Source organism: Myripristis murdjan, chromosome 5 (genome assembly GCF_902150065.1).
Source record: "Myripristis murdjan chromosome 5, fMyrMur1.1, whole genome shotgun sequence".
NCBI classification, from domain to species: domain Eukaryota; kingdom Metazoa; phylum Chordata; class Actinopteri; order Holocentriformes; family Holocentridae; genus Myripristis; species Myripristis murdjan.
The window spans coordinates 26,262,604-26,290,322 of NC_043984.1; the positions used below are offsets into that span (position 1 = coordinate 26,262,604).

Genomic DNA, 27,719 nt, shown 5'->3' on the forward strand with positions numbered 1-27,719 from the left:
TCGTTCAAATGGCAAGACAAACTGGCAGACACCACATTTTTCATCCCTTTAGATGATGTTGTCTGACCTGTAAAACAATAATAATAAAAAAAAAAAAAACAGGAAGGAATAACATTTTTAGGATGTGGCAGCACTTTGTCTTGGTTATGAAAAGTTATGAAAACGTTATTGAATTTTATATCCAAGCCACGATGGGAACTCTTATTGCGATGATCACATACACTTACAAAAGGAGTTTCCCAAGTAAATATTGATGATGCCAGTTAGGAATGGACCGCGGGGCTGGACCCCACCTTGGTTATACGGAGTCTGCCTCGTGAAGACTTTACACACAGCGTGCCCAAGGCCTTTGGAGGATGATTCAAAAATACTTAACAAGACTTACAGACCATAGTCTCTAGTCTCTACATATCACAACCGCATTTTTAAATCATATTGGAAGCCATAATGCTACTACATATATGTCTGCCACTTGCACTTCACCTGATGTTGCTTTATCTATAGCATCCCAGACAACAAATTTAATGGATGTGCTGTTACATTTGTCTCGATTATGTCGCTCATTTGTACAGGAATACACTGTTTCGAAAAAGGAAAAATAAAACAGAAAAAAAAACAAAAAAAAAACGGGAAGGGACTAATTGCTCTGCTAACTAAGTATACTGCTTTTTTTTTTTTTTTTCAAGTGAGATTCATATAATAAAATGCCCTACTTTATTCATCTTTTATTTGTGATGATTCCAGAGTTGCCAAATGCCAAGGCCAATATGTGTTTTCAAAACTTTATTATTCATTCAAAATTTTATTTTTATTTATTATATATTTTAACTTATTGGTTTTTAGGTTATTATTATTTATCTATTATTATTCACTGGTCCTGGGAGACACTTTTCGTTCTTCCATGTTTTTTAACAAGTTTGAATGAGGTTAAAGTATATCTGAATCTGAATCTGAAAATGACATCACAAAGAAATTGTAATGTAGACAAATATTTTAATATTTCTCTTTTCCCTCTCTCAAGCTTATTTTAGATCCAGTCCTGTCTTGAGGTCGACTAGTCATCTAATTGTTCGGATAACCCGCTGACTAGTCGACCTTGAGAAAGTGTAATTTCCTCATGCTCACACAAACACACAAAATACACACCTATACACACAAAAACATGCAAACACAACTCCCATGTGTTTGCTGTGGGAGGTGGGCCAGGTGTTCAGCCTGACCCTTACTCCAAAGGTTGGAGGCGGTCAGAGGTCATCGAGATTGTTTTCCCAGGTTTACCTCTTATTATTTATTCGCGAAACAAAGAGCGAGAGGAATCCCCCAGCACGCCGGCCTTTGATGTGGAAAACAAAATCTCCTTTTTAATCTTCCGTCTAATGGAATGCACATGATGCATCGCGGCCCCGCACACATTGTCTGCCCTCCCTGCTCTCTTCTCTGTCTTTTTTTTTATGTGTGTGTGTGTGCCTGTTTGCTTGTTTGTGTTTGCATGTGTCGTGCCCGCACATGTGCACACACGGCTGTTGTGATGTCAGTGTGTGTCTGGGAGAGGAGGAAAAACGAGGGGGCATGCAACAGATTAAACTTGCAGGGGGAGAATGGTCTTAAGAAAATATTAGTAATAGCTCCATGCTGTTGCTCAATTGCCTCTCCCCGAGAAGCAATCATACCTTGCAGCGCCCGAGGCAGCTCAACTGTCCATGTGCATTTTTACAAGAGGAGTAACCCTCCATAGTCGGTCTCTTCATTGCTTCACTAAAACGTGGAGAAAATTTCCCTTCCGGCCTGTGTTGCTTCCCAGGACAAAAACATCAGGTGGTTTTACTCAGTAGCCAGTTGCATCTGAACAAGCAGTCCAACGATGAGGGTTTATTTAAACACAGACAGAATGTGCTTGCCAAATTAATTTCTCCTGTTGGATTTTTTTTTTTTTTTAAGAGAAAAATGGTATGCAACTAGCTTTGTTTTCAGTTAAAGCTCTACTTCAGCCTACCATAGCCAACAGAGCAACAATTTTAACATTATATATGTGCTTTGGAGAAATACAAAACTATAAGTCGATCATTCAGTGTTTCAAACATGTAGAGGATCCTACAAAATGGTCATCATTTTGTCATCCTAAGGACCTAAGGTACTGTCATTTGAAAAGGATCCCCATTTATTTTACATTTTGATCTGCCAATTATGTAAGGGTAAGTGTCCCTTCTTTCAAATGGTGACTATCTCATTTCAGAAATAAACTGTCCACATCAACGCTGGGCTGTTACAGACAGCGACATGGAAAAGTTGAACACATTCGCTTGTGCTGATCCACTGTCCTGCTTAATGCTCAAATGTCAGACTTTATTTCCATGCTCTTGGCAGGATTATTGCCTCTACTGTTGTTCTCAGATGGCCACAGATGGCTTTTTTGTATTTTATACTCTTTTTTCCCCCCCCCCAGGACGAGATTTGGATGCACTCAGAGCCCAACAAGTGTGATATTATTCACATGAGTATTGTATAACTTTATCAACAGCACCGATAAAGGGCGTTTTTGAAAGTTTATTTTCTGCTGAACTAAGCAGCAACGTGAAAATTTCACTTGTGCTGCATCGACTCCTTCTCTCGCCCCGTCCGGGTTCTTGGGAAACGAGGAGCATGACATCACTGGGGAGAGCAGGCAACACAAAAATAGCCGGACAGCCCCGTTCCCAGCTGCGGGCCCGGACCCCAGACCCCGACCAAAGTTCACAATGTGTTTTCAATGTGTCTGATATCTCCCATAACCACAACCTCTCTCTCTCTCTCTCTTTCTCTCTCTTTGTGTCTCTCCCTCTTTCTCACTCTTTCATCATCCCCCTCTTCCGTCATCCCTCCCTTTCTCTCTCCCTCTCTCTCTCGTCATCTCTCTCCTTCTCCCAGACTCTGTGGTCGTGGAGGCAAGGTCACACGCTCTACTCTTGGCAGGCTGCAGTGTGCGGAGCTTTTGCAGGTGCAAGGGATTATATGCTGCTTTGGGAAAGAGGCGGAGAGGGGTGAGGGAGGGAGGGATGGAGGGATGGATGGAGGGATAGATAGGTGGATGGATTGGTTGGTAGATGGCCAGGAGGGCAGGAGACATTTACCCAAGGCCACATTCTTGTAGGGTTCCACAAAAGTTAGCTCAGCTGGCACATTGCATCCTCACCTGCACGGCAGACGCAGAAGACTAGAGGAAAAAAAAGGAAGATAGAGAAGAGAAGGAGAGAAAACGAGGTGAAGCGAGAAGGGGATCATGAATCCCTGCTTATTCTTGTGCAATTAATGTTGTTCCTAATTGATCGACAGCTTTAACTTGACAATCCTCTCTATATAATAACTGCATTGTTATCATGTCAGGAAGGGCTCATTATCACACTGCAGTTCTCAGCCTCCAGCCAACACAAATCATACCATAGCAGACTTTGTGGCTCTGGCTTTGCCTGGATGAGTATCAGGGGAGACACAGATGACTAGGAGAGGAGAGGAGCAATAAGAGGAGCCAGTTCCTTGGTCTGGGCCCCTGCAGCTGTGCGACCTCCTGAGCACTGGGGCCTGAAGTGGTTTAAGAGAGAGGGAGAAGAAAGACGGTGTTGGAAGTGAAGGGAAAAGGGAGTGGACAAAGAAGCAAGACAAGTAGGGAAAAGACAACAACCAGATTGGAATATGAAACAATAGGGATACATAAACACAGGCTGTAAGTGTGTGAAAGACAGGCATAGGTTGGAAAAAACAGAAGATGGAAGGTCACAGACTGTTTGACTCAGAGCCACAGCTTGGAGGAGCTCGAGACGGAGCAGAGAGCCGATTTGAAATACAAGCGCAGACACCAGCGCAAACAAGTCCCACGGCACATCCATGTTTTTCCAAGCTACGGTTAGCAAGCTAAAAGACAAATTTAAAACACACCGTAAAAGTACAAATATCCATCATAATCCATGCATGACAGGGTTTTAAATCGTGACCAAGAAGGTAGGTACAGTCTGTCCTGTATTTCCAACTGTATCCAGATTCATAGTTAAAACTGCAAGACTTTCTTATCTGTTTTTTTTTTTTTATACTTGTGTGTTATGTAAAAGCTTTCTGCACTGCCTGTGCTGTGCTCTTGATTAAAAAACAAAACAAAACTGCATCATACCATCACCCCCTGACACCACTGGCACTGACATGAGTACAAATGCCAAACCAAAATCAGATATGGGCTGTGAGTCTGTTGAAAATGAAGAAGATCTGGTACTAAATAAGATTCTGTATCAGTCATCTGGAAAGAATATGGCTTCAGCAAACATGATACATAGCAACATAGTCACATATAAACAAAATGTTGTTGCAAAATAACCCTGACTATGAAAGGGTACATGAGAAATATGTTTCTTAATGTGAAACACAACCAGGTCGCAGAATACCATGAGTGTACTGCAAAGAAAAAGGCAGCCAGTAAGTGTTAATATGCCTCATTTATAAATAATGTGACTGTACTTAAGTTAAAAAAAAAAAAAACAATCAGATCTTCAACAAAGTTCTTGAATATGCATTATGTGAAATGTTTGCATAAATGTGTGCTAAAATGTTCATATTTCCAGCATTTGGCCATCAGAGGCCTATTGGACTAATGGTAAATGTGGTATTTATAAATAAGAGTTAACAAAATGAATCATCATTAAGGTAATTTTGAGCTGTGTTGTGGTATGGATTGAGATTGTATGGCCCAACCATAACCATCTAATCAGCCTGCCTCACAGGTTGGTGCTGCACCTCATCTGAGAAGTTGTAGATTTGCCCTGTTTTTTCCAAATGAAATTCAAGTGCCATGCAGACCTATAAAAACCTGAAAGCGAAATAAAAATGTTGCTCCTAAACAGTGGCAAGTGAGCAACAAAACAGCTGCAAGCATGAAACCCCCCACAGAGATTCTTTTTTGGGATTTTTTTTTTCACTCACCACTAAGAAGAAATGTGAGTTCAGGATCACCTTACATGATCTCTGGTGATTGAGTCCAGAAATTCAGTTACTGCAAAGTTTGTGCAGCTTTAACGTTATATTTTGACTGAACAAAATGTGCCTCTTGGTGCCCACATTGGACTCCCAATACCCCGTGGTAATCAGTCACAGACATTTGCATTATGCTCTTCAGTATTAGTATAACCAGACAGGTGAATAGGAATCAAAGGGCACAAAATATTCAAAGTACATGCCATGAATCTGAAGGTAGACATTACACACCTGGACATTGTAGGTTTGAATCTGACTCTGGTGATTGAGTCCAAAAGTTCATATTTGCTGTACTGTCACTTTGTTGTATTGTACCTCTTCAAATATTCCACTGTATGCTGTTTAATGAAAAACCAGAGCCACCTTTAAAATATATATCAAAAAAAAAAAAAAAAAAAGTCCACAGACCAATCTATGGAGCAGTTGTTGGACAGTCCCAGCTTTCAGTCCATAACTCTTGCACTGCTGCGACGGGCCAGACAGGACAAGCAGATTGATGTTGGCTGCTTTGGGGGCAATGGAGGGATGGAGAAGGAGGGAGCGAGGGGAGGGGATGAGGACACTGCGCCCCAAGGAGCTGAGACGTGGCCCGACGCCACCCCACCTGGACTCACTCCACGCCAAGAGCAGGAGAAAAAAAAAAAAAAAAAACAGAGAGAAGGGGAGAGAGAATGAAAACAGAGGCAAAGAGACAAGAAGAGGAGGTGTGGAGGAGTGGGTGTTAAATGGGCAGATGCAATAAAAGTGAAGTGTAAACAGTAGGAAATGTACAGGAAAGGTGATATAGTGAGGTGAGGAATGGTTTGCGGCGGACTTAAATTTGAGGTGGAGACGCTTTCCAAGCAAAGAATCAGAAAAGTCTGTTCTGATTTGTCAGATGACGATTATTTTCTTTTACATAAACTAAAGACAGCCAGGGTTGAGCTTTGTATACATTCAGCGGAGGTTGTGGAGTTTCGCGTGATACATGAGTCATATTCACACTCCAGATGATCCGAATTATTCTGGTAAAGATCTAAAAATGGACGCGCACTATATCGGTGCTCAGCAGGGTTTTTCAGTTCAGACACAAGAAGGGTCATGGCTATATGGAGAAAAGAAGGGATCGGGGGATAGACAGGAAAGTGGGAAGACAGGACAGGACAGTTCAAGCCAAAACGAGAAAAAAAAGGGCAGGAGGGGGGTGTGAGGAGGCCGGCGTGGAGGTTTTGGGCGAAGCGGGGTCCAGAGTAGGAATGAAATCCACCTCCCTCCGCGACAGAGGTATCCAAGCGGGATCTTCGAATTTCAGTCCATTTCCTCTTACATTACGCTTCGCATTCTCACTTTCACTCATACATAATCTGCTTGACACTCGACAATACTCAAGCAGACACACTGAGCGATTCCACATCCAGCATTTATCCACCAGGTCCACCCACGTGGAGCGGGGATGGCCCTGTTTGAACCGCCTCGCAAACTGACAGTTCACCTGCCAGGAAGCAACAACACGAGCCCGAGACGAAATTACATCACCGGTTGATTTGCATCTAACGTGCACCTCTATGCCGAATGCATCACATCATTTTTTCTTGCCAAATTTACATCCCCCAATGTCCAACGGGGCTCCATTTGCGAGATTTATAAGGATACTAACATCTTTTACATCCTTCCAGAAATATTACACAATAGCTTACAGTTCGAAAGCTCTGTCTTTGTATTGTTGGTGAAGGCTTGGTCGGATTTTCTGCCTCCCTAGTGAGGAAAACATACATTTAAATCCAATCTCATTGACAGGGAGCTCTAACTAGTAAAAAAAAAAAAAAAAAATCAAACAATGTTTCTAACGCCTTCCTCTATCTCACTTTAATGTCCAAAACCCCATTCTTTCCTCTTGCTCACAGTCACATTGCTCCTTGGTGGCCCATATGGACATGTTTACTGAGAACAGTTGCTATGTTTGTGGTGGAGAGTGATATACACACATACACACACACATACTCTCACATGCACACTCACTCACTCACACACTGCGGCTCAGTGGGGACGCCTCTGGAACGCACAGCTCATCGAGCCTCCAACTTGGCCTGGGACACATGGAGGGAAGTTGGGGTATAGCTACTCTCCATAAAACTCCGAGGAGGGAATGTGTGTGTGTGTGTGTGTTTGTGTGTGGATGTGTCCGTATAAGTGTGCAAGAGAGAGAGATCGGTGATAGGTGTGTATGTGTGTACCTGACTGTGTGCGCATGTCCAAATGTGGATGTAAGTGTATGTGTTTTTCTTTGTTTCTGTGTCTCTGCACATGTATGGGGCCGTAGGAGGAGGGAGTGTGTGTGTGTGTGTGAGTAAGGCGTGGGTTGGACGAGGCAGCGGAAGGCAGGCAATGGGAATAGAAGTGTGTCTGTCTGGTTTTTGTGGTCTAATAATGGGGAATGTCTCAGATGGGGGATATTATCATTTTTATGAAGTTAATGGAGACTGGGGCAAAGGTTCCACTGTTTATTGCTGAATTAATGTGTTACTGTAACTGTGGTTTAATAAATTGGACTTTTTATGGGTTTATTTTTTAATATTTAAAGACTCTGGTGAGAGCATAGAGAGGCCCTGTTATGTTTGCACTTTGCTAAATGTGTGTATGTGTTTGTGTACACACACTCAGTCTCTCTCTCTCTCTCTCTCCCTCTAGGCGCGGTAGCAGCATTTGTGACCACTCCTCTTGACGTGGCCAAAACCAGGATCATGCTTGCAAAGGTACACACACACACACACACACACACACACACAGAGCACACCAGCTACTCTGCCAGCAACTTTTAAACAGTGCTGTCAGGTGATGCCTTGCAGACAGAAAGCTGAGTGGGCTCACAGCCTCAACAAACCTCAACACCGGCAACATGCAGGATAGAGCAGGCCAAGGTTGCACGGGGACAGTAGTGAAACACACACGTACACATAGACACCGACACATGCACACGCATCTATCACTTGATCTGGACTATGGACAGTGTCGGGCGGACATGTTTGTGCGCATGGTTAGTGTTAGTGTGCGGACTTGTTGCCGCTCCAGAGGAATTTCCATCTCAGGGCTTCTTATCTCAGCTGGAGAGGTGAACCAGAAGGCCGGTGTCACCGCTGTTAACCGTTACTCTGTCTGTCCTCGGACTCTCGCCCGCTCTCTCTCTCTCTCCTTGTTTTACATGCTCAGTGTCTCTCCATCATCTCTCCCTCTCCTTAGCACTCGCCCGCCTTCTCGTCTTCCCGCTCTCCTCCTCGTACTTCTGGCTCACTCCTGCTCCTGTGTATGTCTGGCTTCCCTCACTATGTCCTGTATGGGTGTGTGGGTGTGTGGGTGGGTGCGTGTAGGGGGTAGTGAGTTCAGAGTCACCCCCTGCAACTCCCTCACCCCCCCCACCCCCCCCCCCACACACACACACACTGTCCTTGGAGAAGACACAGTGTTCCATTCCTCACCCCCCCCTAACTAATGAGATACTGGAATTAGCAAGACACTTGGACAGACTTGGATCTCTTGTGTGAAGCTGTTGGCCGAACGCGGTGCGGCAGGACACCAGAGTTGCCTGTAAACATTATTCGAAGAGCAGCTGTCGTCATTTACTAGCGACCGACTTGGCTTGCGGCACCCCAATCGCATTATAACTTTATAAGGTCGAAATTCAAATGAGCTAATATATTCCACTTATTTATAGCCTGTAAGTTAAGAAAGTCACAGGGCAGTTTTCTGTTGCATTCTGATGAATAAATAGTGGGGGATCTGATCGATTTAAAAAAACAAAAAAAAACAACAACAACTAAATTTCTCTTTTGTTTACTAAAGACGGTGTACTGTATATGGTAAAACTTTCATGAACTGTGACCTGTAAAACAGAAATAACAAAATTTATTAAAAAAAAAAAAATCCTCAGTGAATTACCAGCTACAGTATTTATTCTGCAGCTAGAGTATTTGAAATCACAAGCATAAGGACTGTGTAGACTCAAAAAATGTGGAAATAATGTAATTATTCTAGCGAGTTAGACCAACTATGTTGACTCAAGCATTACATTCATGCTCATTTCACACACATGTCAGTGGAGTTCAAGTTCAATCGGCTTTACTGGCATGACATTTTCACATGTGTTGCCAAAGCCCAATGACACCTTTAACAAAAAGAATTAGATGAACAAAGATCATTTAAATGGTTTACAATATATCATACAGCAGTAAATGATACTTGCAAATATGCAAGGAATAAACAAAAAAGAACAATAGTAATTTGAACTAAAGGTAGTTTAATGTAAGTGAGTATAACATGGGAGTCAAGAGATTGTAATATAGATAGAACAAGGCTATCAGCTGGTTGATCAATAGTTGATTCTGAATGGTCCTCATTTAAATCATCCCTCTGCAGTTTTCATTATTATAGCTACAAGAGACAGTCAATCAGTTGGGCATAAAGGAAACCTATTTTGATAAAATTGCCATTAATTACGTATGCATGAAACATGTTATCATTATTTTATGACACTACAAGGGTTATATAAGTAAAATATTGCATCACAAAATTGAGTAATCCCAACAAAAGAGCCATTTTTACATGTGGTGCCTCTCCTTAAAGGTTACATGTTGTTTTTGAAACTGTATAGACTGACGTTAAACTCCCACAGCAGCAAAGGACAAGCCCAGGTGAGAGAAAGAGAGAGGGAGAGAGAGGGAGAGAGTTGATGGCTATGGAGGATTAGGAAGAGAAGGAAGGGGGGATGTAGGTGTTGGAACTTGTCACATTAGTTTCCGACCCGGAGTGGCAGAGCCCTCGGAGGACAGAGCTCTTTCTTTTGCACGCTTGGCAGAATGAAAGAGCACCGTTGTACAGTAAGCAGCCTGGCACAGCGGGTCAGAGCGGGCGCATCTCCAGGTCACAGCTGGACCTGTGAAACCGTTCCAGGACAGGACTCCAGCCATGCTGCCCTGGCGGCAGCGTTGGATCACCGCCTGGCACGCCGTGTAGGGTGGCACCCACTCCCGCTACACACCACCTATGCTGCTACCGTACAACATGGCTCTTTTTCCCCAGCCTGGCACATTCCTCGCCAGTGCTCCAAACCGCTGCCGTTACGCCACATCCACCACCCGCCGCTGGAACCCACTGTAGCAAACACACCAGGCGCTGTCGGTTTGCAACCTGCTGCAACAGGCCTCTTGCTGTTATGGTTTGCACACCCTGTTCACACAACAGAGTCAACACTGTCACTCATCTCATACCATCACGCAGTCTCGATGCTGAAGAACATGGAGTGAGGCAAGGCTGTGAATACACTGCAAAAACTCAAAATCTTACCAAGATTATTTGTCTTATTTCAAGTCAAAAATGTCTTATTTCTAGTCAAAATATCTCATTACACTTAAAATAAGACATGATCACCTCAGAAGTAAATTGTTTTTAGACAATTTGCTTGTTTCATTGGCAAAATTTGCCTGTGGAAAAAGTGAAAATTCACTTGAAATAAGTGAAAATTAGCTAGAAACAAGAAACAAATTTTGCCAATGAAACAAGCAAATTTTCACTTGTTTCAAGCAAATATTCACTTAAAACAAGAGACAACTGTCTAAAAACAAGTTACTTCTGAGGTGATCATGTCTTATTTTAAGCGTAATGAGATATTTTGACTAGGAATAAGACATTTTTGACTTGAAATAAGACAAATAATCTTGGTAAGATTTTGAGTTTTTTGCAGTGTACTGGAGTTGGGAATCAGGTAGATTTTAGTGCTGCACTGACACAGTCGTGCCACATTTAAATAACAAGTCTCAGTAAGAGCCACACAAGTAAGCCAGGGTGAAAGTGCTAGTTGGAGCTACACCGACAGATATTTTGCACGTCAGCATAAGTTGCATGTAGACGGTGTGTGTGTGTGTGTGTGTGTGTACGTGTGTGTTTTGGACACCCTGTTCCTCCGTTCCCTGCTTCCACCATTCCATAACTGCAAAGGAAAAGAAAACTTGTCAGACGAGCAAAAGGGGAGAGTCATTTCTCAGCCACCCGTCTCCAACAGAAACAGGGGTGAGGAAGGAGGCTTTTTTTTTTTTTTTTTTTTTTTTTTTTTTTTGGATTCCCGTCAGATTAAGAAAATGCAGGAATCTTCTTCTTGTTTCACCAGTTCTACGTATCACAGTTTACAGTGGTAGACACAACTGTTCACACACTCACACACACCTCGGTTTTACTATAATTGCGGTGACATTGTATTGACTTACATTCATTCTCTACTATCTCTAATCTTAGCCATAGCCAATTTATACCTAACCCTAACCTAACCCTAACTCTAACCTTAACCCTAACCTTGACCAATAAGACAGAAATAGCTTTTTATCTTTGCGAGGACCACCCAAAATGTCCTTACAACCCCAAATGTCCCCATAAGTGGACTCATAACAGCGGTTTCTCAGTAGTTGGTCCTCACAAGTATAGGAAAAAACAAGCCCTCGCATACACACACATATGTACATGTACTCCTGCCAAGCATGGGGGTGATTTACAGTCTGGCCTACAGTTATGCTAACCCTGCTCCCCACCCTTCACTCCCTCTTCCCTTCCTCACTGTAGTCTGCCCTCTTCTCCTCCCTCTCCCTCTCTCCTCTCTCTCCCCTCATTTATCCCGGACTCACCCCATCCAGCAACTTTCATCTCTATCTGCCACTCCTGAGTGATGGATTAAAAACTCTGCCTGGTTTTAGAGCCAGCTAAGCCATATTGTGTAAATAAAAGCGCTGGCTGGCTGAGAAATAGAGAAGCCGGAAGGAGTGAGAAAGAGGTCTCAGGGTGGTGGGGGTTGTAGCAACAGGTGGAGTGTGTGGGGTGGGCAAATGGCCGGGTGGGTGGCTGAGTGGGTGTCGGAGGTGTCACCTGCGCTGACACAGCTGTCCCTCCGGAGAAATGCAGGAATGGAGGGTGTGGGGGGGGAGCTCGCCTGAGGAAGACTAAACAGAGTGTCTGTCCAAGGGGCAGGAAGCGAAGGAGACAATCCGTCCATCATCACACCTCTATTTGCTCTCTCTTTCTCTCTCTCTTTTTTTTTTCTCCATTCTCCCGCTCCCCCCTCCCTCTCTGCCCCTCTCTCTCTCTCTGTTTCTCCAGGCTGGGACGGCCACAGCGAGCGGCAACATCCCGCTGGTGCTCTATGACGTGTGGAAGAGCAGAGGGCTTACAGGGTGAGTGCATGTTTACAAGTGTACGTGTGTATGTGTGCATGTGTGTGTGTGTGCCAGCCTTCAATTTAGACTAAAGGTCAAAGGGCATCTCAATTGTTTGAAAAACAGACGGCCTCCTCTACCTTGGCCCATTTAAAAAAAAATCCTCTTATTTTACATGATTTGATTTAACTTGCCCCGAGCCCTCACATAATCAAGTTTGATGATAGAATCGCTACTCGGGGGACATGAATTTACAACCGCAGCTGAAAAATGAGATGTATAAAAGCTTTTCTTGCCGACGTGGTGCACTGTCGTATTGATTAAGGTATTACAGGGGCCAAGTGGAGGGTTTATTTGAGCGTTTTGATGTGTTTATGACGCGCGCCGGAGAGAAGGCCAGGTCTAATGGGACCGCAAAGGGCTGCCAGCGCTAAAACAAACCCCCGGCCCCGATGAATAATAGGTCTGCTTGTGTACAAGCCGCCATCATTTAGTTAAGATGCACCGCCGCTTGATGTTCATAGCAGATTTGGTTTGGGACCGGGCCAAATGCCAGTGGGACGTGAGACAACTCTCTCTCTCTTTCTCTCTCTCTGTCTGCCTTTCTCTCCAAATCTCTCTCTCTCACACACACACACACACACATGTTAATATACAAACTCAGCCACTACATCAGCGTTTGTTTGTGTAGGCTGCAGCACTGGAATCTAATCAGAGAGTAATTACATTTCTGTTTCAGCCACAGCTCTGTGCTTAATGACCAGCCCAGGGTGATGCCTCCAATAGAGACTTGGGTGGGGAGAGCGAGGCTGGGGAAAGGGAAAGGGACGCAAGAGGGATGCATTATGCCAAGCTGCTCTGAAACATCGGTCATAGCCGTGCAGCCGTGCCTTCGCTTTTAATAAAGGTCGCGTTTCGCGGTGATTTCGCGGAGGTGAGAGCGAGCCGGCCCCTCTGAAAAAAAGCCGAGCTGCCAATCCCGCTCTCCCAGCTGCAGCACAGCCCAACGGTAACGTAAGGGAGAGCTCTTTGATGCCAATCCACCACCTCCACACCACCACGGCAACCTTTGATGTTATTTTTTTTCCCTCTCTCTCTCTTTCTCTCTCTTTCTCCCTTTTTTTTTTCTCTGCCCTTTCTCTCTTGTTCACTTCCTTGTTTCCTGTAGCTGACTGTCCTCCCGGGCTGATAGGACCAGCTGCATCACTGTCGCTTTGTTTCAACGTACAGCCCAGACAGCAAGCCACCATGAGCTTTGCTACTGATGATGGAATCCTGAAAATCCCATTCACCCGTGATATTGATGCAGACAGGCATTTTGGGAGAGCCAGGGGAGGGGGAGGGAGGGGAGAATGAAAGTAGAGAGAGAACAAGATGAAAAAGTGAAAAAGGGGAGACAAAGGAGAGCGTATAGAAAGTAAAAGGGGGCCCGTTGTTCCGCAGGGCCAAAAGGCCTGGTGGTTGCGCTGGTGCATGCCTGATACAAATTGCTGGGGCTTTAAAGCTGTAATTATGGTAATAGGCCCAATTGCAGTGTAGTGAAGCTCTAAAGTGCTTCCATGTGTGTGTACCGTGCCCCAGAGACCCTGGGTTAGGTTAGAGCGGTGCAGTCAGGCCCGCGCCGGCCTCCCCAAGCCACACTCACCCACCGTGTAACAAAACTACGAATCATGGCAAAACAAAGACTAACAAGCAGCGTGTTCTCAAGCCCAACAAAAATAATTATAAATAATAATGCCATGCTGGTACCCAATAAATACAGCAAAAAGACACAATGCAGAGCCACAATGTATTTTTATGGCAGAAGTATTTTTTGTAAAAGACAGGAAATTGGACACTTGAGGCTATTCAAATAACCTTCATATTTTATATCACTGTTGATGAATGTTGGGGTTCAGCCGCGGTTTATAACCCTCTCTTAATACACACCAAAACTGAAGGCGCAGTGATGAGCAACTCTCCGTTGAGGCTCGAGGCTATTTTTAGCCCGATTTGTCCGGAGAGGCGATTGGCCGACGATAGCAGGATGACTGATCTGTATGGCTGGCCAGGCCGTGATGTCACGGTGAGTCAGGGCACCCTCGGAGCTGATGGGAAAACCGGAGCTCTGGCTTCTCTCTCTGACGTCTCCGGCTCCGCAGGTGGGCTTGATCCCAGACAGGAAGTGACACGGAGCGTCGGTTTAAAATTAGTTCATTCCTGGCGCTGGAAACCGGGGCTTCACACGGGAAGATGAAGCGGTACAAATCAGCCATAAATAGTCGTATGCGCTTTGTTATTTGGTTCTATCAACTGTTTAATTGCTCAGTATTTCTATGAGTGGATATTTTCTCTCTCTGTGCCTTTGTGTCTCTCTTAATTTCTCTCACTGGAGTTTGATTGGACTTGGATCGTACGTTACATTGTTGTATAAGTAATTGTGTTTCTCGCCTAGAAAAGAGGCCTGTGGCTTTTGTTTCGGCAGATGGTGATAGATGGCTGTGTTGAGATGGAAAGAGCATGCTGCAGGGCAAGACCACGCGCTCTGACTAATGTCTCTGCGTTTACTTGGACGGGCTTAAGCATTTATACGACTGTGGGCTTACACGAACGCCGCCACACTTGCATACACTGCCTCACATATTCATACACACCCTCCATGTCTCTCTGTCATGCACTTTCTCTGTCACACACACATACACACACACCAAGCCCAACCATCCACAGCTAACCCTTCACTGTCCGTCTTTCCCAAACACCCGATCTGGGCCAGGGCATTCTCAAACGTGGAGTTGTGCGAATGGTTTGGATAGTTTGCAGATCCCTGACATGCTTGGCACCTTGTACAGCTTTGCAGTCGACAAAATTGATGTATAAGTGGTAAGACCACTTGTGACCCCATTTCTAAATGGAGAGCACATAAACCTGTCTTCCCTGGTCACCAGCACTATCCCACACCCACAGGTGCTGCAGGCTTTTGGGGGCTCCCTTTGTTGGACACAAATCCACTTGAGCGAGGTTTCCATCCAAGTTATTTTTGCGGTAATTGTTGATGTATCAGGTTAGAAAAGACGGATTCAAGCAGCAAAAGTCGATCAAATTTTCTCAGTATTTTGAAACAAAAAAATTTCAAAGCAGAACAAAGCAGAACTTTTTTTTTTTTTAAGCAAGAAATGATACGATAAGTGGTAATGGAAACATTTTTTTTTTTTTTTTTTTTTTTTTTTTAAGAAATAACAACATAGACTTGGCATGATCCGCCCAACAGATGGTTCAGTCTCATTGCACAACAGTTGAAAAGTGGCTTTAAAAGCTCTGAAATGTTGTCTGTAAAATATCTGTTTACCCTGGTCTCCAAGAAATGCCTCATTGTCTATCATAACTGTATGATCATTAGCTGGTAGAATATTGCCAAGTTCATTTCTTTTCTGTTTTTGTATAGAAGCCAGCATGAAATATGGCCAACATCAGGCACTAAAGAACAATAACAACTTACTCAATACTTATCAGATCTTCAAAGACGCTTTCCATTTTCTCATGGACGTTTCCCTCTGATGTCGCGACATTGGAGACGCCTGTTTATTGGTTTAAACGCAGCTGATGGAAACACAACCAGTTCACTTTTTAGTTTTTGCAACATTTCAATCGTTGGCTTAAGAATTGTTTGACAGTTGGACAGAAATATAGTTAACTGCCACACTTACAGACAGACATGCAGGAGATGCATACAGACAGACATTTTGTTTATATACATATATATATATATATATATACTTTTTTGTCTCAGCCTTTCTTAGTCACACACACACACACACACACACACACACACACACTATTCTTCATCCATTACATCTGGCTTGGATGGGGCCAGACCAGATGAGTGTGGGGGCGTACTGGCAGACAGAATGTGCTAGTAGGCAAAAACACAGTCGAGTGGACACGGTGAGAGAAGCAGAAAAAGGAGAGAGAGAGAGAGAGAGAGGTGAATAGGGAGATGAACAGACTGGACAAAGTGAGCCTGTGTTTGAGAAGTGTTAGCAGATGACGCAGCAAGAAAAGGAGACGGAGAGCAAGACGGGAAAAGAAATCCCCCAAGAAGCGAGCCAGTTGAGCGGAGCGTCACAGGACAGAGGAAGAGAAATGGATGGACAGCAGAGGGACGTGTGTGGATGTCATCTGGCCATCAGTCATACACAGAGAAAGAGGGGAGACAGGGAGTGAGAGAGCTCCAGGGAGGCCCGGGGGGGGCTTGAAGCCTAATCCCAAAAACAGCTGTGTGTAGTGGTGGTGGTGGGGGGACCTTGGGAGACCATCGCTCTCTCATGGCCCATCACATCTTCTGACCCCGACAACGTCAACAGCTTCTTGTCGGGCCTCAACCACTACAGACCGGCTCTCAGGCCCCCTCTCACTCTGGAAAAGCACCTTGTAGGCTCCACATATCTTTTTACTCATCCCAAAAGACCCTCTGCACCCAAAAAAGAGACCCCGCTTCCACGAAATTGTCCTAAATCATTCACAGATATTGTTAACTAATGAAGTGGTATGTGATACACTCTGCCACGGAGCCAGCAGGAGACACATTCACAGGCTTTCTTCAGGGAGAAAATTAAGCAAGAGCCACGCTCTGCAGTCAAAACACTAACAGGCAAAGCAGAGTAAAACTCCCTCTGAATGCTTTTTGCTGCTATTGAAAGATGGTAATAATAATAAAAAAATAAAAAAAACGTGCTCATGTTAGAGACTTCTAACTTCAGAATCTTTTGCTGCCAACCCAATGTAAACACTGTCGTTGGTTCAACTCATTTCAATGTGTGTGTGTAAGATCCGACCACCTGATGGAACAGAGGCGTACCACACTGTTGGCTGAAGGGAAATACCCGATTTGCTGCCTTGGTGGAGGTCTGTGCTCCACCGAGTGGTTTTTCGAGTTTTGTGGTGATATCTCTCAAACAGTTGTGCTGAATCTTTAAATAAAATTTTTAAGAAATTGCTTAAAATCACAGACTAAGAAGAAAATGGTACTTATTGAGCGTGGAAAAAAAACAAGGTTGGGAGCTTTTGCTTGCAAACACACATTAAAGAACAATATGGCAATCTACATGCAGATACTGTACACACTTCCTCAGGTGGCATGCCTTGAGCCACTTTGGAAGCTTTGGAGGTTTTTTTCTTGTGGACTAAGGAGAGTGTAACACTTGGATTTGTGGTACGATGGCACATTAAGATTGATACACTCACTTCCTGTGATAAAAGGTCAACTGCATACTCTCTCTTGCTCTTTTTTGGTAATTTTCTGACCAGAGAAATACACATTCACAGTTATAACAAAGGAATATACTGTTCAAATCTTTAATTCTATAACTTCTATAGCACTAGTTTAAGTTTTTATAATTATAATAAAACTATAATAAAACTGTAATGATGCAGCTTAAATGAAAATGTGTGCTCAAGGTAAATAAAACTACAATGTATTTTTCCCTTCTCCATCTCATAAGTTTCCCAGTGTGGCTCTTGGTTGTAGTGTAAGTGGGTTTGTTGACGCACGTTTCATTGGGCCCTTTTATATGAAAATGTGTGATGACTGGCCAGAATCACACACTCTCTTGAGTTGGTTGCCGCATAGGGAAAATATTCACGCTGTAATTCTGCACAATTGCAAGTTCTCGGAGGGACTGACGTGCATTGCCTTTGACTTTCTTTGTCTGCAGTCTGTTTGCCGGCAGCATACCGAGGATGACCTTCATCAGCGTGGGCGGCTTCATCTTCCTGGGAACCTACGAGAAGGTGCGCCGCGTCCTGTTATAGCAGCCGGGCCCGTCCGACCATCGCCGTCCCAAACCCGGGCAGAGCTGAGGCGCAGTAGGGGAAGCCTCTCTGGCAGGGAATGGCACCCTGGTCCCCTGGAGGTCCAAGCCTAAACCCACCCACACTCCCCCGCCCAGAAGGGCCCCCGCACTGTCTGCTGTGGCCGGAGAAGCAGGAACACCTGGTGCTCGGGAGAAGAGTCATCCATCCGCCTGATCGCATTACCTAGGGCTCTGCATTCCTGCTCATCAGTGCCTTGCGGATTGAGTTTAACAGCCCGCGGCCTCCCTTCTTTAACAGCACCGACGGTTTCCCAAATGAAACCCACACCCCGTCTCACAAGACAAGCTATTAAGCATATTTACTGTATAAATCATGTGTGTGAATGAATGAAACATGGTATTAAAGACAGTATTTTTTTTTTTAAACTTTGTGAGTATGACATTTGAGATTACATTTGTTCCCTTTGGGCTACCCATTATGTTTTGTGGACACTTAGATCTTAGTGTTCCTCATATTTTTTTTTTTTTTCCCCCCACTGGCTGTATAGTAAAATCTCTAGTGAGCCAAGCCACCTGTGTTTAAGACCCACTGGGGAGAGAGACAGTCATATCTCACCATTGTTCACATCCTGTAGGAGCACCGCTGAGCTCATCCACCTGCAAGGGCTTTAATTTTGCACCGCAGTAACAGAAAATTCTCCAAATGTCCAGTAATGTAGGTTTATTAAGAGACCCAATGTCCTGCACAAGCTGTATTTTTATTCTGGGGTTATTTGGCTGTTTATTTCCTCTTACACTGTAATAGCATTTTATTAGGTGATTGCTCGCTGCTCTCTCTAATTCTATGAAGCATTTCTGGTGTTTTCATGGTCTTAAAAAGCTGGTTAGTTGTGTGTTTGTGTGGTGTCCTTCAGTGGTAGGTTTGCAGGCAAGCTGAAGACTTAATATCCTGTCAGGGGCACAGAGAGATGGATAGTCTCACAGGTGGGAGTGTTTGTCACACTGCCTGTCACTAGGCCGGCGGACAACAATAGTCGACGTGTGATTGGTGGAGGCCAGGGCCGGGGGCATGTCAATCATCCAGTGACAAACACTCATCTGGAATGCACATTCTGGCCAGCTACTGACCCTCGCTCAGCCCTGATTCAACAGCAAATATTTTAAACAGCCCACAGTAGGAAAAATATGCCTGCTGTCTTTGGAGCTTAGGGAGTCAGGAGACAACCCCGGTTGGAAGATTACCTTCATGTGTGTTTGTGGTCCAGGCAGAAGCTGCTTCAATTCTTTGAAGATCAAGGTCTTTGGATTTCATGACTTTGTGCATGCCTCGTTTGAATTGATGGCTTTTCCATATCCACTGTGACCATGTATGCAGTAGTAAATGCTTGGTCAGCTGTTTGAAATACTGTTGTCGCAAAAACATTCTTTCACTCCTTTATGCTGAGTGTACTATATTCCAGCTGACACGCTGTCAGTCCAATCCATAAGAAAGGGGATACATAAGGGCCAAACACTCCAAATAATAGCAAAATGTGATTTTATTAGACACTTCAATGCCATGTTAGACACTTCAATGTTTTACCTTTGACATTGGTACAATGGTTTCAGACAGTTTATTTCAATAAATTACTCAGAACATGAACTGCACCTCACCCACGCATGTCCCTTTTACCTGGATACACTGGGATTGTTTTCCTAATGAGGACCTCTGATTGGTCTTGCTAGTAAAATTCAGTTCTCTGATAGGCACAATCAGATGTAACCAGAGGAACATGTCCTCCAACTAACCTTGATAAGGCCACTGGCAGCAGTACACAATACAGACAAGTGCACATTGGCAAAACACATGCATACATGAGACAATGTAATTATCCGGAACATTCGCTGTGTCCTGTGACCCAGTGTATCCAGGGATTGTGACAGTCAGGGGAGCATTTGACTGCATTATCCTCTAAGTTTGGTTAGAGCACATTTCACAAGCTTCCCAACTGTTCACAGAATGAAGCTGCACCAATAGTTCCCTCACACATGAAACATTATCGTACTGTAGTGATGACAATAACTTATTGTTTTGTTACCACATGGTGATCTGACGAACGCTTAATACTGGCCATTTCCTGTTTGTGGATGAACAAAGGTGGCTGTTGAGGCACAATACAGCAGTAACAACTTACCAACACGACTACATCATTCTTCCCAATTCCCCATCTTTGTCAGATGGATCTTAAAGCATAAAAACTGCATAATTAAGCATCGGGCCAATTAAATGTCAGTGCTCACGTGCACATAACTGTAGATTTGATTATAAATGTGGTGAACTATGATGCATGCCAAGTGTTGTCCTGTGTCCATACCAAGAAAACATCCTCATTGCCTTTTACCGCTTGGTAGGTGACACGAGAGCTCAACATAACAAGAGTAGTTAGTCTTAACGTTTGACCACATTTGGTTACAAACATGCGCCAAAGTCAGCTTCTTGGCCAAATCGAGAAATTAATTGGAAGTCGAAGAACAAACAAGAACCTTGTTTCCCAATCAGAGGCGATCACAACAGCTTTGCAATAACTTATAGTACTGAGAAACAGGTGGAAGAGCCTTAATGTTACGTACAGGCAACATGACAACAACAAAGATATGTGACGTGTCTCCTCACAAAGAGGAGGACCACTGGTTCCTGCGTACCTATTGGCAGATATCATGTACATCATCTGCCGCTCTAGAGCTTGTACAAAAAGTGCTTTAAATGTCGTAACCTATCTTCCCCAAATATCCCGTCTTGTACCATCTGATGTACCAAAATAATATACACCAAAGCTCTTCCTTCATACAATAACAGTGAGTGTGAATTGTGTTTCCGTAAGGCCATGGTTGGCAGCGTTTGCCAAAAACATTCAAGTGCAATTAAGTGTTTCTGTAGTATGATAAAGAGTGTACCATTATCTCTCACAAAAAATCTCTTGATATAGGCTATAACAAGTTGGGTTTCTTGAGTTTTCTTTGATCATGCAATAAGGCACCGCAGCTGAAGCTGGAAAAAGCTGATAAAGGCTCTTTTTTTCCTTTTTTGAAAAAAAAAAAAAAAATACCATCACTCCTTTCTTTGTCATGCACATAATAAATTCAAATACTCTTTTGTAAAAGTTATATAATATATAATATATAAGACAACTCTTATGTACAGTCAAATGTTCAAAGGTATATTTCTTTCCCCCCCTGCACACACTGCACATACTGTACAAAATTCCCTACAACTGCATGCTTCAAATGCAAGTCACATTATTTGGAGCTAGAATTTTGATTGGTCACCTCCCAAGGGAAGGTTTTAACTATGTACAGCTGATACGCTCAGATGGGACGCCACCCACACAAGCTCCGCCTTCAAACTCCGGATGCCCCCTGCCTTTTCCCCTTCTCCCAGCACCCCCTTTAGGTCCAAAGCCAGGGGGGGCGGTCAGGGCCATTCGCCTCAATCTGAGGTAGCAGTTCATTTCCCAGTGCAAAGAAACTCCACTCAGCGAGTCCACATTTTGGGTTTGTATTGGGGATTGGGGGGCAGCTAATCACTCGCTCTCCTTAGGGGGGCGCTCTCATTCTGAGAGGCTCTGAGAGTGTGTCCATTGGACAGCAGAGTCTGCCTGAGCTCTGGCTCACAGTCACTGTCGAGGCCGTGGTGCGTCACCCCAGCCAGCTTCACCGGTTTGTGGAAGGAGTCTTCTTGCGAGGGTGAGCACACCGACATCTTTCCTGTTCTGTTCACTGACGAACCTGACAGACAGAGAGAGGAGGAATGTGGGGAAGGGGAGGAGGAAGAGGCAGGCCAAGTCAATGACACAACATAGACAAATACACAAGTTGCTGTAGGCTACTGAGGCAAAGGAATGCACATTCACAGTGCTGCGTTGACATGTGAAGGTAAGAATTGGTATTTCGAGGGCGATTCCACCGGGATCATTCCTTGCTAAAGGAGCTGAATCCCAAAACAGGCCCAGGCGTGCAACCGCGGAGTTTGACAGGAGTGGAAACTCAATGCTTCTTTTCAGTTTTTAGAATAAAGACTAAGAGATATCCTCAGGTGCTTTGGGCTTGCAACTACGATACAGTGTCAAGTATTGGTAGGAGTCCATCCATCAGCAAGCCCTTACAAAGTACCTCGCCCTGACAAGGCTTCCTAAACAGTGCTCCAACAGTTTCCCATGCTATCAGTTAGTATAAATGGATATTGATATAACATGAAAAAGTTTGCTGGGATGGTCTGGGGTTGTAACAAGCGTATCAGATTTATTGCGTCAGGGCTTTTGTCTCTTGAGATAAATGCAGACAAAGGCTGTTGGCATTTGCTAGCAGTTCTAGTTCAAGTCTTCAGGGCTACAGAGGCTTCTTAAACGCCTGAGCTATACCATCGAGCGGTGTAACCTTCAAGTAAATGGAAGCTCAACACACTGTCGTCATCATCTTACCTTTTCTATCCCGGTGGCTCTGTTGTGACGTGTCATGATTGTTGGGAAATGTAGATCCTTGAATGTCCCTTTGGATCCCGTTGGGGGTCCCGTTGCACAGCGGGGCCGTGTGGGGTGCTGTGTCAAGGTGCTCCCCTAGGTGAGGGTGAGAGTTTGGCTGGGGGAGGGAGTGCTGCTGGTACTCCAAGCCCACAGCAGGACCAAAACTGTGTGACAGGTAGTCAGGGTCTTTGGAGTAGTTGTTGCCGTTCTCCATGCAGTCCGTACACACCACCGCACCATCAAAACCTGCAGAGAGTGGGGGGCGGGAGAGGGAGAGAGAGAGAGTGCAAAAAAAACAAAAAAAAATATGTCAACAGTGTGGTTAGGGTGTCTTCTGTAATTATTTCTGATGCAGAGCAGGCCTTCATGGACAGCGGCAATCTTTTTCATCATTGCACAATACAGCAATTAAAGTCATGGGAAAAATGGGAGAAATGGTTTGCAAGCACAAACTTTAATAGGACCGAGCAGACTGGGAGCTGACTGGTACCTGTAGTGTCTATGTGTCCGTTGGGCTGGGGTCCACCACTTGTGTCTACCCGGATGCACACATCCTGCCTCTCAGACAGCGTGCCCTGGGAGGAGAGGTAGCTGGGAACATCAGGGGGAACAATCGTCTCATCTGGAGAGATGAAGGAAGAAAGGGCGAAATGAGAAAAAGGCTTGTGTATGCTGAGACACATGACTTCTTCCATTCAGTTCACAGAGCCTGAAAAGCCATTTTTACTAGTTTCAAGCTACAAAGTACAACTTTTTGGTCACATTAAAATAAAATATAAAATATAAATAGTACACATTATCGGTCTGTGATCATGTGAGCAAAAGTGGCTTTTCAGTGATGGCTGAAACATTTTGGGACACAAGTCTCCAATGCAACAAGAAAACAAGGGCAAACTGTAAGAAACTTAAGACACAGGCTGAATTTGCAACAAGACCTTGAAAAATTTGAGTGAACACCGGGTTTTTTTAAATCCTAGATTGGTTGCATTCACCATCTGCTTTTTCGAGGTCTCTGCTGGCTATACAGATGCCGGTTAGTTCCCCCTCAAGCTATATGCTGCTTGAAGGCAGACAGTTCATCAAGATGAGTGACAAGTTCTGCAGCATGAACTTGACCAACTTAGCAGGGGAGGAGAGGACCTAACAATGCTCTTCCTGCCTCAAGGCAAAAAGTTTTATACAGAGCTCTAATATTTTACAAACCCTTCTTTCAAAAGCTAACAAAAATAATCTAAAAAATAACAAGAAAAAACAAATCAAAAAGAAAATCAAAGGTCCAGATGAGAAGCACTTCACATCACATACTACCAAGCTCACCTGTGTTGGTGACACTGCACTCCTCGCTCTTCTTCCTGGTCTGGTAGATGATGCACACCCACACCAGTGAAGTCACCACAATGCTGGTCACCACAGCGATGACTATGATCCCTATGGTGACCGTGCTGGGGCCCGGCTGCGGGTTGCATAGGCTCAGGCGCTGGGTCACCACCAGCTGGCTGTGTGCTCGCTCCGTGCCCAGAGTGTTGGACATCAGGCAGGTGTAGCGGCCGGCGTCCTCCAGCGTGGCAGAGCCGATGACCAGCAGCTGGTTCCCAGGGGTGAAGTGGTGTTTGTCGGACGGGCGCAGGGGCTGGTCGTTGCGGAGCCAGGTGATGCGAGGCGGGGGGCTGCCCAGGGCCTTGCACTGCAGGGCCACCGTGTCTCCTACCACCACACTGCGGTCCTCCAGGTCCTGAGCCAGGTGTGGTGTTTCTGTGGAGAAGAGGACTTACAGGTTGACTCCCATTGAAAAACGTAAAAAAAATCCAGCAGTGTGTTAGGTTAATATTTAATTAATTAAAAATATTGAGTATTTTAGTTATTTGCTGACAGTTTTGATAATAGACTTTAAGATCTGTCTCATTTACTTGCACTCTCTCACCAAAAGTTCATATATTTCACCTCTAAACTACTATCTAATCAAATGCAATTGCCATAAAACATATGACTAATGCAGAGACTGTTTGAGAATGTTTTGTGGGTGCTGAAAAAGTTTTTTTAAAGAGTATTTTCAGATGGAAAACAAGCCTAACTTTTCTCTAAAGCTTTGTACTGTTTGACATTACAACAGTGCCGATGACACAGCAAGTCAATCAGGCAGTGGTGACTGATTTATCTAGGTAAAGTCCCATATGAGTAATGTAAATGATATCTGGGATTTCACCAATGGTTTTACATCACAGGACATGTCTACAAATCTGACAAATTGTGGAGGCAGTTAACTTCATGATCATATCCAAACCATGCATTTCACTTCACTGAAATACTGCGTTTCTGCGCTGGTTTCACAACTAATCAGGACAGAATCCTCTTCAGAACAAGCACCGTCTTCAGTGTTGAGTGTGAATTGAGCATTGAAGTGTGTGTGTGTGTGTGTGTGTGTGTGTGTGTTGAGGTAGGCCTCTCCACTCAGACGGAGCACTTCCCCTCACAGTGGGACATGCACAGATTAAGAGATCTCACTTAACCCACTCCAGTCCTCTCTCCTCTATCAATACTTTCCCCATCAATCCCCCTTTTCCCTCCCCCTCCTCCTGCGCCTAAATCCCCCTTTCCTGCCTTTCCCTCCCTCTGCCATTCCTACTCCTCCTCTGCACCCCCACCCCGTTTCCCCCACCTCTCTTTTCCAGACAGGGGCCCCTGAACTACATGCCCCTCCTCAAACTTTCAAACCCAAACAACACCAAATCCGTCCAGAGGCATTGTCGTTTGTCTCAATATTTTACATTGTTCACTGGAGTAGTGCTTATCCTGAACTAGTGTGTAGGACAAACACAGCTCTAATATTACCCATTACAAGCCAGTCTGTCATCCAATATCAACCCTACTGGTCTGACTATTGAAATATAGAAAGTGAATGGAGGAAGGGCCAGGTAAAGTTTAACCCCTGCTTGTAAGCTCTTCAAAAGAAGCTGCACGCCTGTGACTACGGTGTAATAGCCCTATCAGTTCCTCTTGAATTGCCAAATACCCTTCTCAAGACATCCCCAGCACATTTTTGCAACAAAGCTAAGCAGCAAAGTGCAGCTGAACCTTTTCTCAAACGAGCAACCTGGTTACAAGATTTCCTTTGCTGGGTTCAAAGACAATAGACAAAGACTCCGTGTTAAAACTGTTACATTTCAGGTTTGTTTGATTCCACAGTGTAAAACAGCCAATAAACTAGAGGCACTGAGGCCTGCACTGAAGCAGGCATGACTGTCCCTCCCACAGAGAGAGGAGGAGGGGGGTGAGAATGCCTAACAAACACCCCTCTGTGAGTCCCCCCTCCCTCCCCCACCATCCCCCATTGACCCCGGCCGCGACCTTTAGCCCGTGACCTGTAACAAGGCCACAGCTGCCAAGAAAAGAAAAATATAAAGCTTTTCATTCTAAGGCCTCGGGCTGACCAATTCCCAACTGAGAACCAAGCTATTTACAAGTGCTCATTTTTGGGGTTGTGGGAAAATTATTAACATTGTATTGAACTAAACCCAAGTCATGAGAGCGCCGATATTAGTCGCAAACTCCAAAAGGAGAGGACATCATCTAGACCAGGCACCACCAATTAGCAAACTTGGGTCGAGGTTGGACCTGGTAATGGTTCCACCCAGACTACATACAGTTAACACTTTTTATGATGATGTCATGGTTTCTTGTGGCTACTGTATCTCAGTGTCTTGTCCAATCCTGTATGTTACTGAAATGACTCAACAATCTCGACCAATCAAAGTGACCGTACAGGTGAGCAGTATTTTATTTTCATGTCTATTTTTAAGATATAATCATTCTGATGCTTCTGTTTGTCAGTAGGCCTGCTTATTTATTTTTTCTTACTTTTACTATGTGAGAATGGCCGGGAAAGGGACTTATTGTTGAATTGAACTTCATTACATTAGTTGTATACATACACCTATACACATACAGACCCTAAATACAACATCCATATAGGCCTACAAATCAAAAGAAAAGTTGATATGACGGCTTGGACCTTTTGCTTGGGGAGGTGGGGGGACTTGAAGTAAATGGACCTCCTAAAATTTTAATTGATAAGCCCTGATCTGGACTGTTCAGTTAGAAGTAGCTGTCAGCAGTTCCCTGGCACCTTGTAAAATACTGGTATTCCTTATATAATACAACAATCACAGTTTGGGGTGTCCGTTATTCATTCAGTTGGAACTAGCTGCTGTGCAAAACGCTGTGTTGAAAGAAAGACAGAGTAAGCCTGTGGCTCTTACCCAGCACGGTGAGGGTGGCGTTGGCAGAGACGGTGCCTGCAGTGTTCTTGGCAGTGCAGCTGTACACGCCCATGTCCTCTGGCTTGACGTCCATGATGAAGAACACATCGTCATCAGGCATGACGTGCATTCGGCGCTCGCGGGCAGCGGGGAAGTCCGTGCCTCCGTCCTTCTGCCAGGCGATCTGTGGGGCCGGGTGGCCCTCGGCGGCGCACTCCAGCCTGGCTGTGTGGCCCGTCCGGATGGTGCTGTCCCTGGGGGTCTTCACGAAGGATGGGAGAACTAGAAGGGAACGAGACACAACTTTAGTCCAAATAAGGTGACAAGGATAATATGACATTATTTTAAACCTTTTATTTATAAATATCAACTGTGTGCACTGCTGTTTTCTCTACGATGACCTGCTCTACACTCAGTACATTCACATCCAGGAACGGGCCAGTTAGTCAGCAGCTCCACTGGAGGTGTTGGTTGTTAAAGGTACAGTTCGCCCATTTTGAAAAATTCAATATTTCACATACCCCCTAGGCAAACACTGGCAGCCTAAGCAGCTTATGGATTTATGTTTTCCTCATGAGATCTTAATCTGAGTTAGAGGTTAAGTTAAAGACACTGTTATTCAGCATAATTTATTTTATATGCACTTATATTTTTATGCATTGTTTGTCAACAGAGAAGCACCGTCTATCTATAGATAGATAGATACAGATAGACAGATAGATAGATAGATAGATAGGTTTAAAGCAAACTTTGTTAATACTGATGGTGATAACCTGTAATAAAAAACACTGAGGCATTATATTAAATGTGAGACAATGTTTTACAATTCAATACAGGCCAAATGTAGAAATCATCCTACTGACTGGTATAGATGCATTGAGAGTATAGCTACTTGAGTTGACTATGACAATTTTATCTTCAACTCAAATATGTGACGGGTCCTGAGAAAATGAATACCTCTACATGTGGGTCCTGGCATGAAAAAGTTTGGGACCCCCTGCCCTAGGCTGCTGC

General features: G+C 44.3%; 2 protein-coding genes across 2 annotated transcripts in view; one reads left to right on the top strand and one right to left on the bottom strand.

Annotated features, from left to right (window-relative positions):
* The window catches only part of slc25a26 (solute carrier family 25 member 26), a 56,541-nt gene extending 37,186 nt beyond the window's left edge, over window positions 1–19,355 (top strand). The window contains exons 7-10 of the mRNA XM_030051364.1: window positions 2,905–2,974; window positions 7,660–7,724; window positions 12,106–12,179; window positions 17,852–19,355. Coding sequence (XP_029907224.1) covers window positions 2,905–2,974; window positions 7,660–7,724; window positions 12,106–12,179; window positions 17,852–17,948 — 306 coding nt within the window. The 3' untranslated portion in view covers window positions 17,949–19,355. The remainder of the gene's footprint in view (window positions 1–2,904; window positions 2,975–7,659; window positions 7,725–12,105; window positions 12,180–17,851) is intronic.
* Window positions 19,356–21,010: 1,655 nt separating this feature from the next.
* The window catches only part of lrig1 (leucine-rich repeats and immunoglobulin-like domains 1), a 43,563-nt gene continuing 36,854 nt past the window's right edge, over window positions 21,011–27,719 (bottom strand). The window contains exons 14-18 of the mRNA XM_030051362.1: window positions 26,706–26,987; window positions 23,767–24,201; window positions 22,940–23,071; window positions 22,408–22,695; window positions 21,011–21,715 (exon numbers count right to left, since the gene is read on the bottom strand). Of these exons, the coding sequence (XP_029907222.1) occupies window positions 21,507–21,715; window positions 22,408–22,695; window positions 22,940–23,071; window positions 23,767–24,201; window positions 26,706–26,987 (1,346 nt within the window). The 3' untranslated portion in view covers window positions 21,011–21,506. The remainder of the gene's footprint in view (window positions 21,716–22,407; window positions 22,696–22,939; window positions 23,072–23,766; window positions 24,202–26,705; window positions 26,988–27,719) is intronic.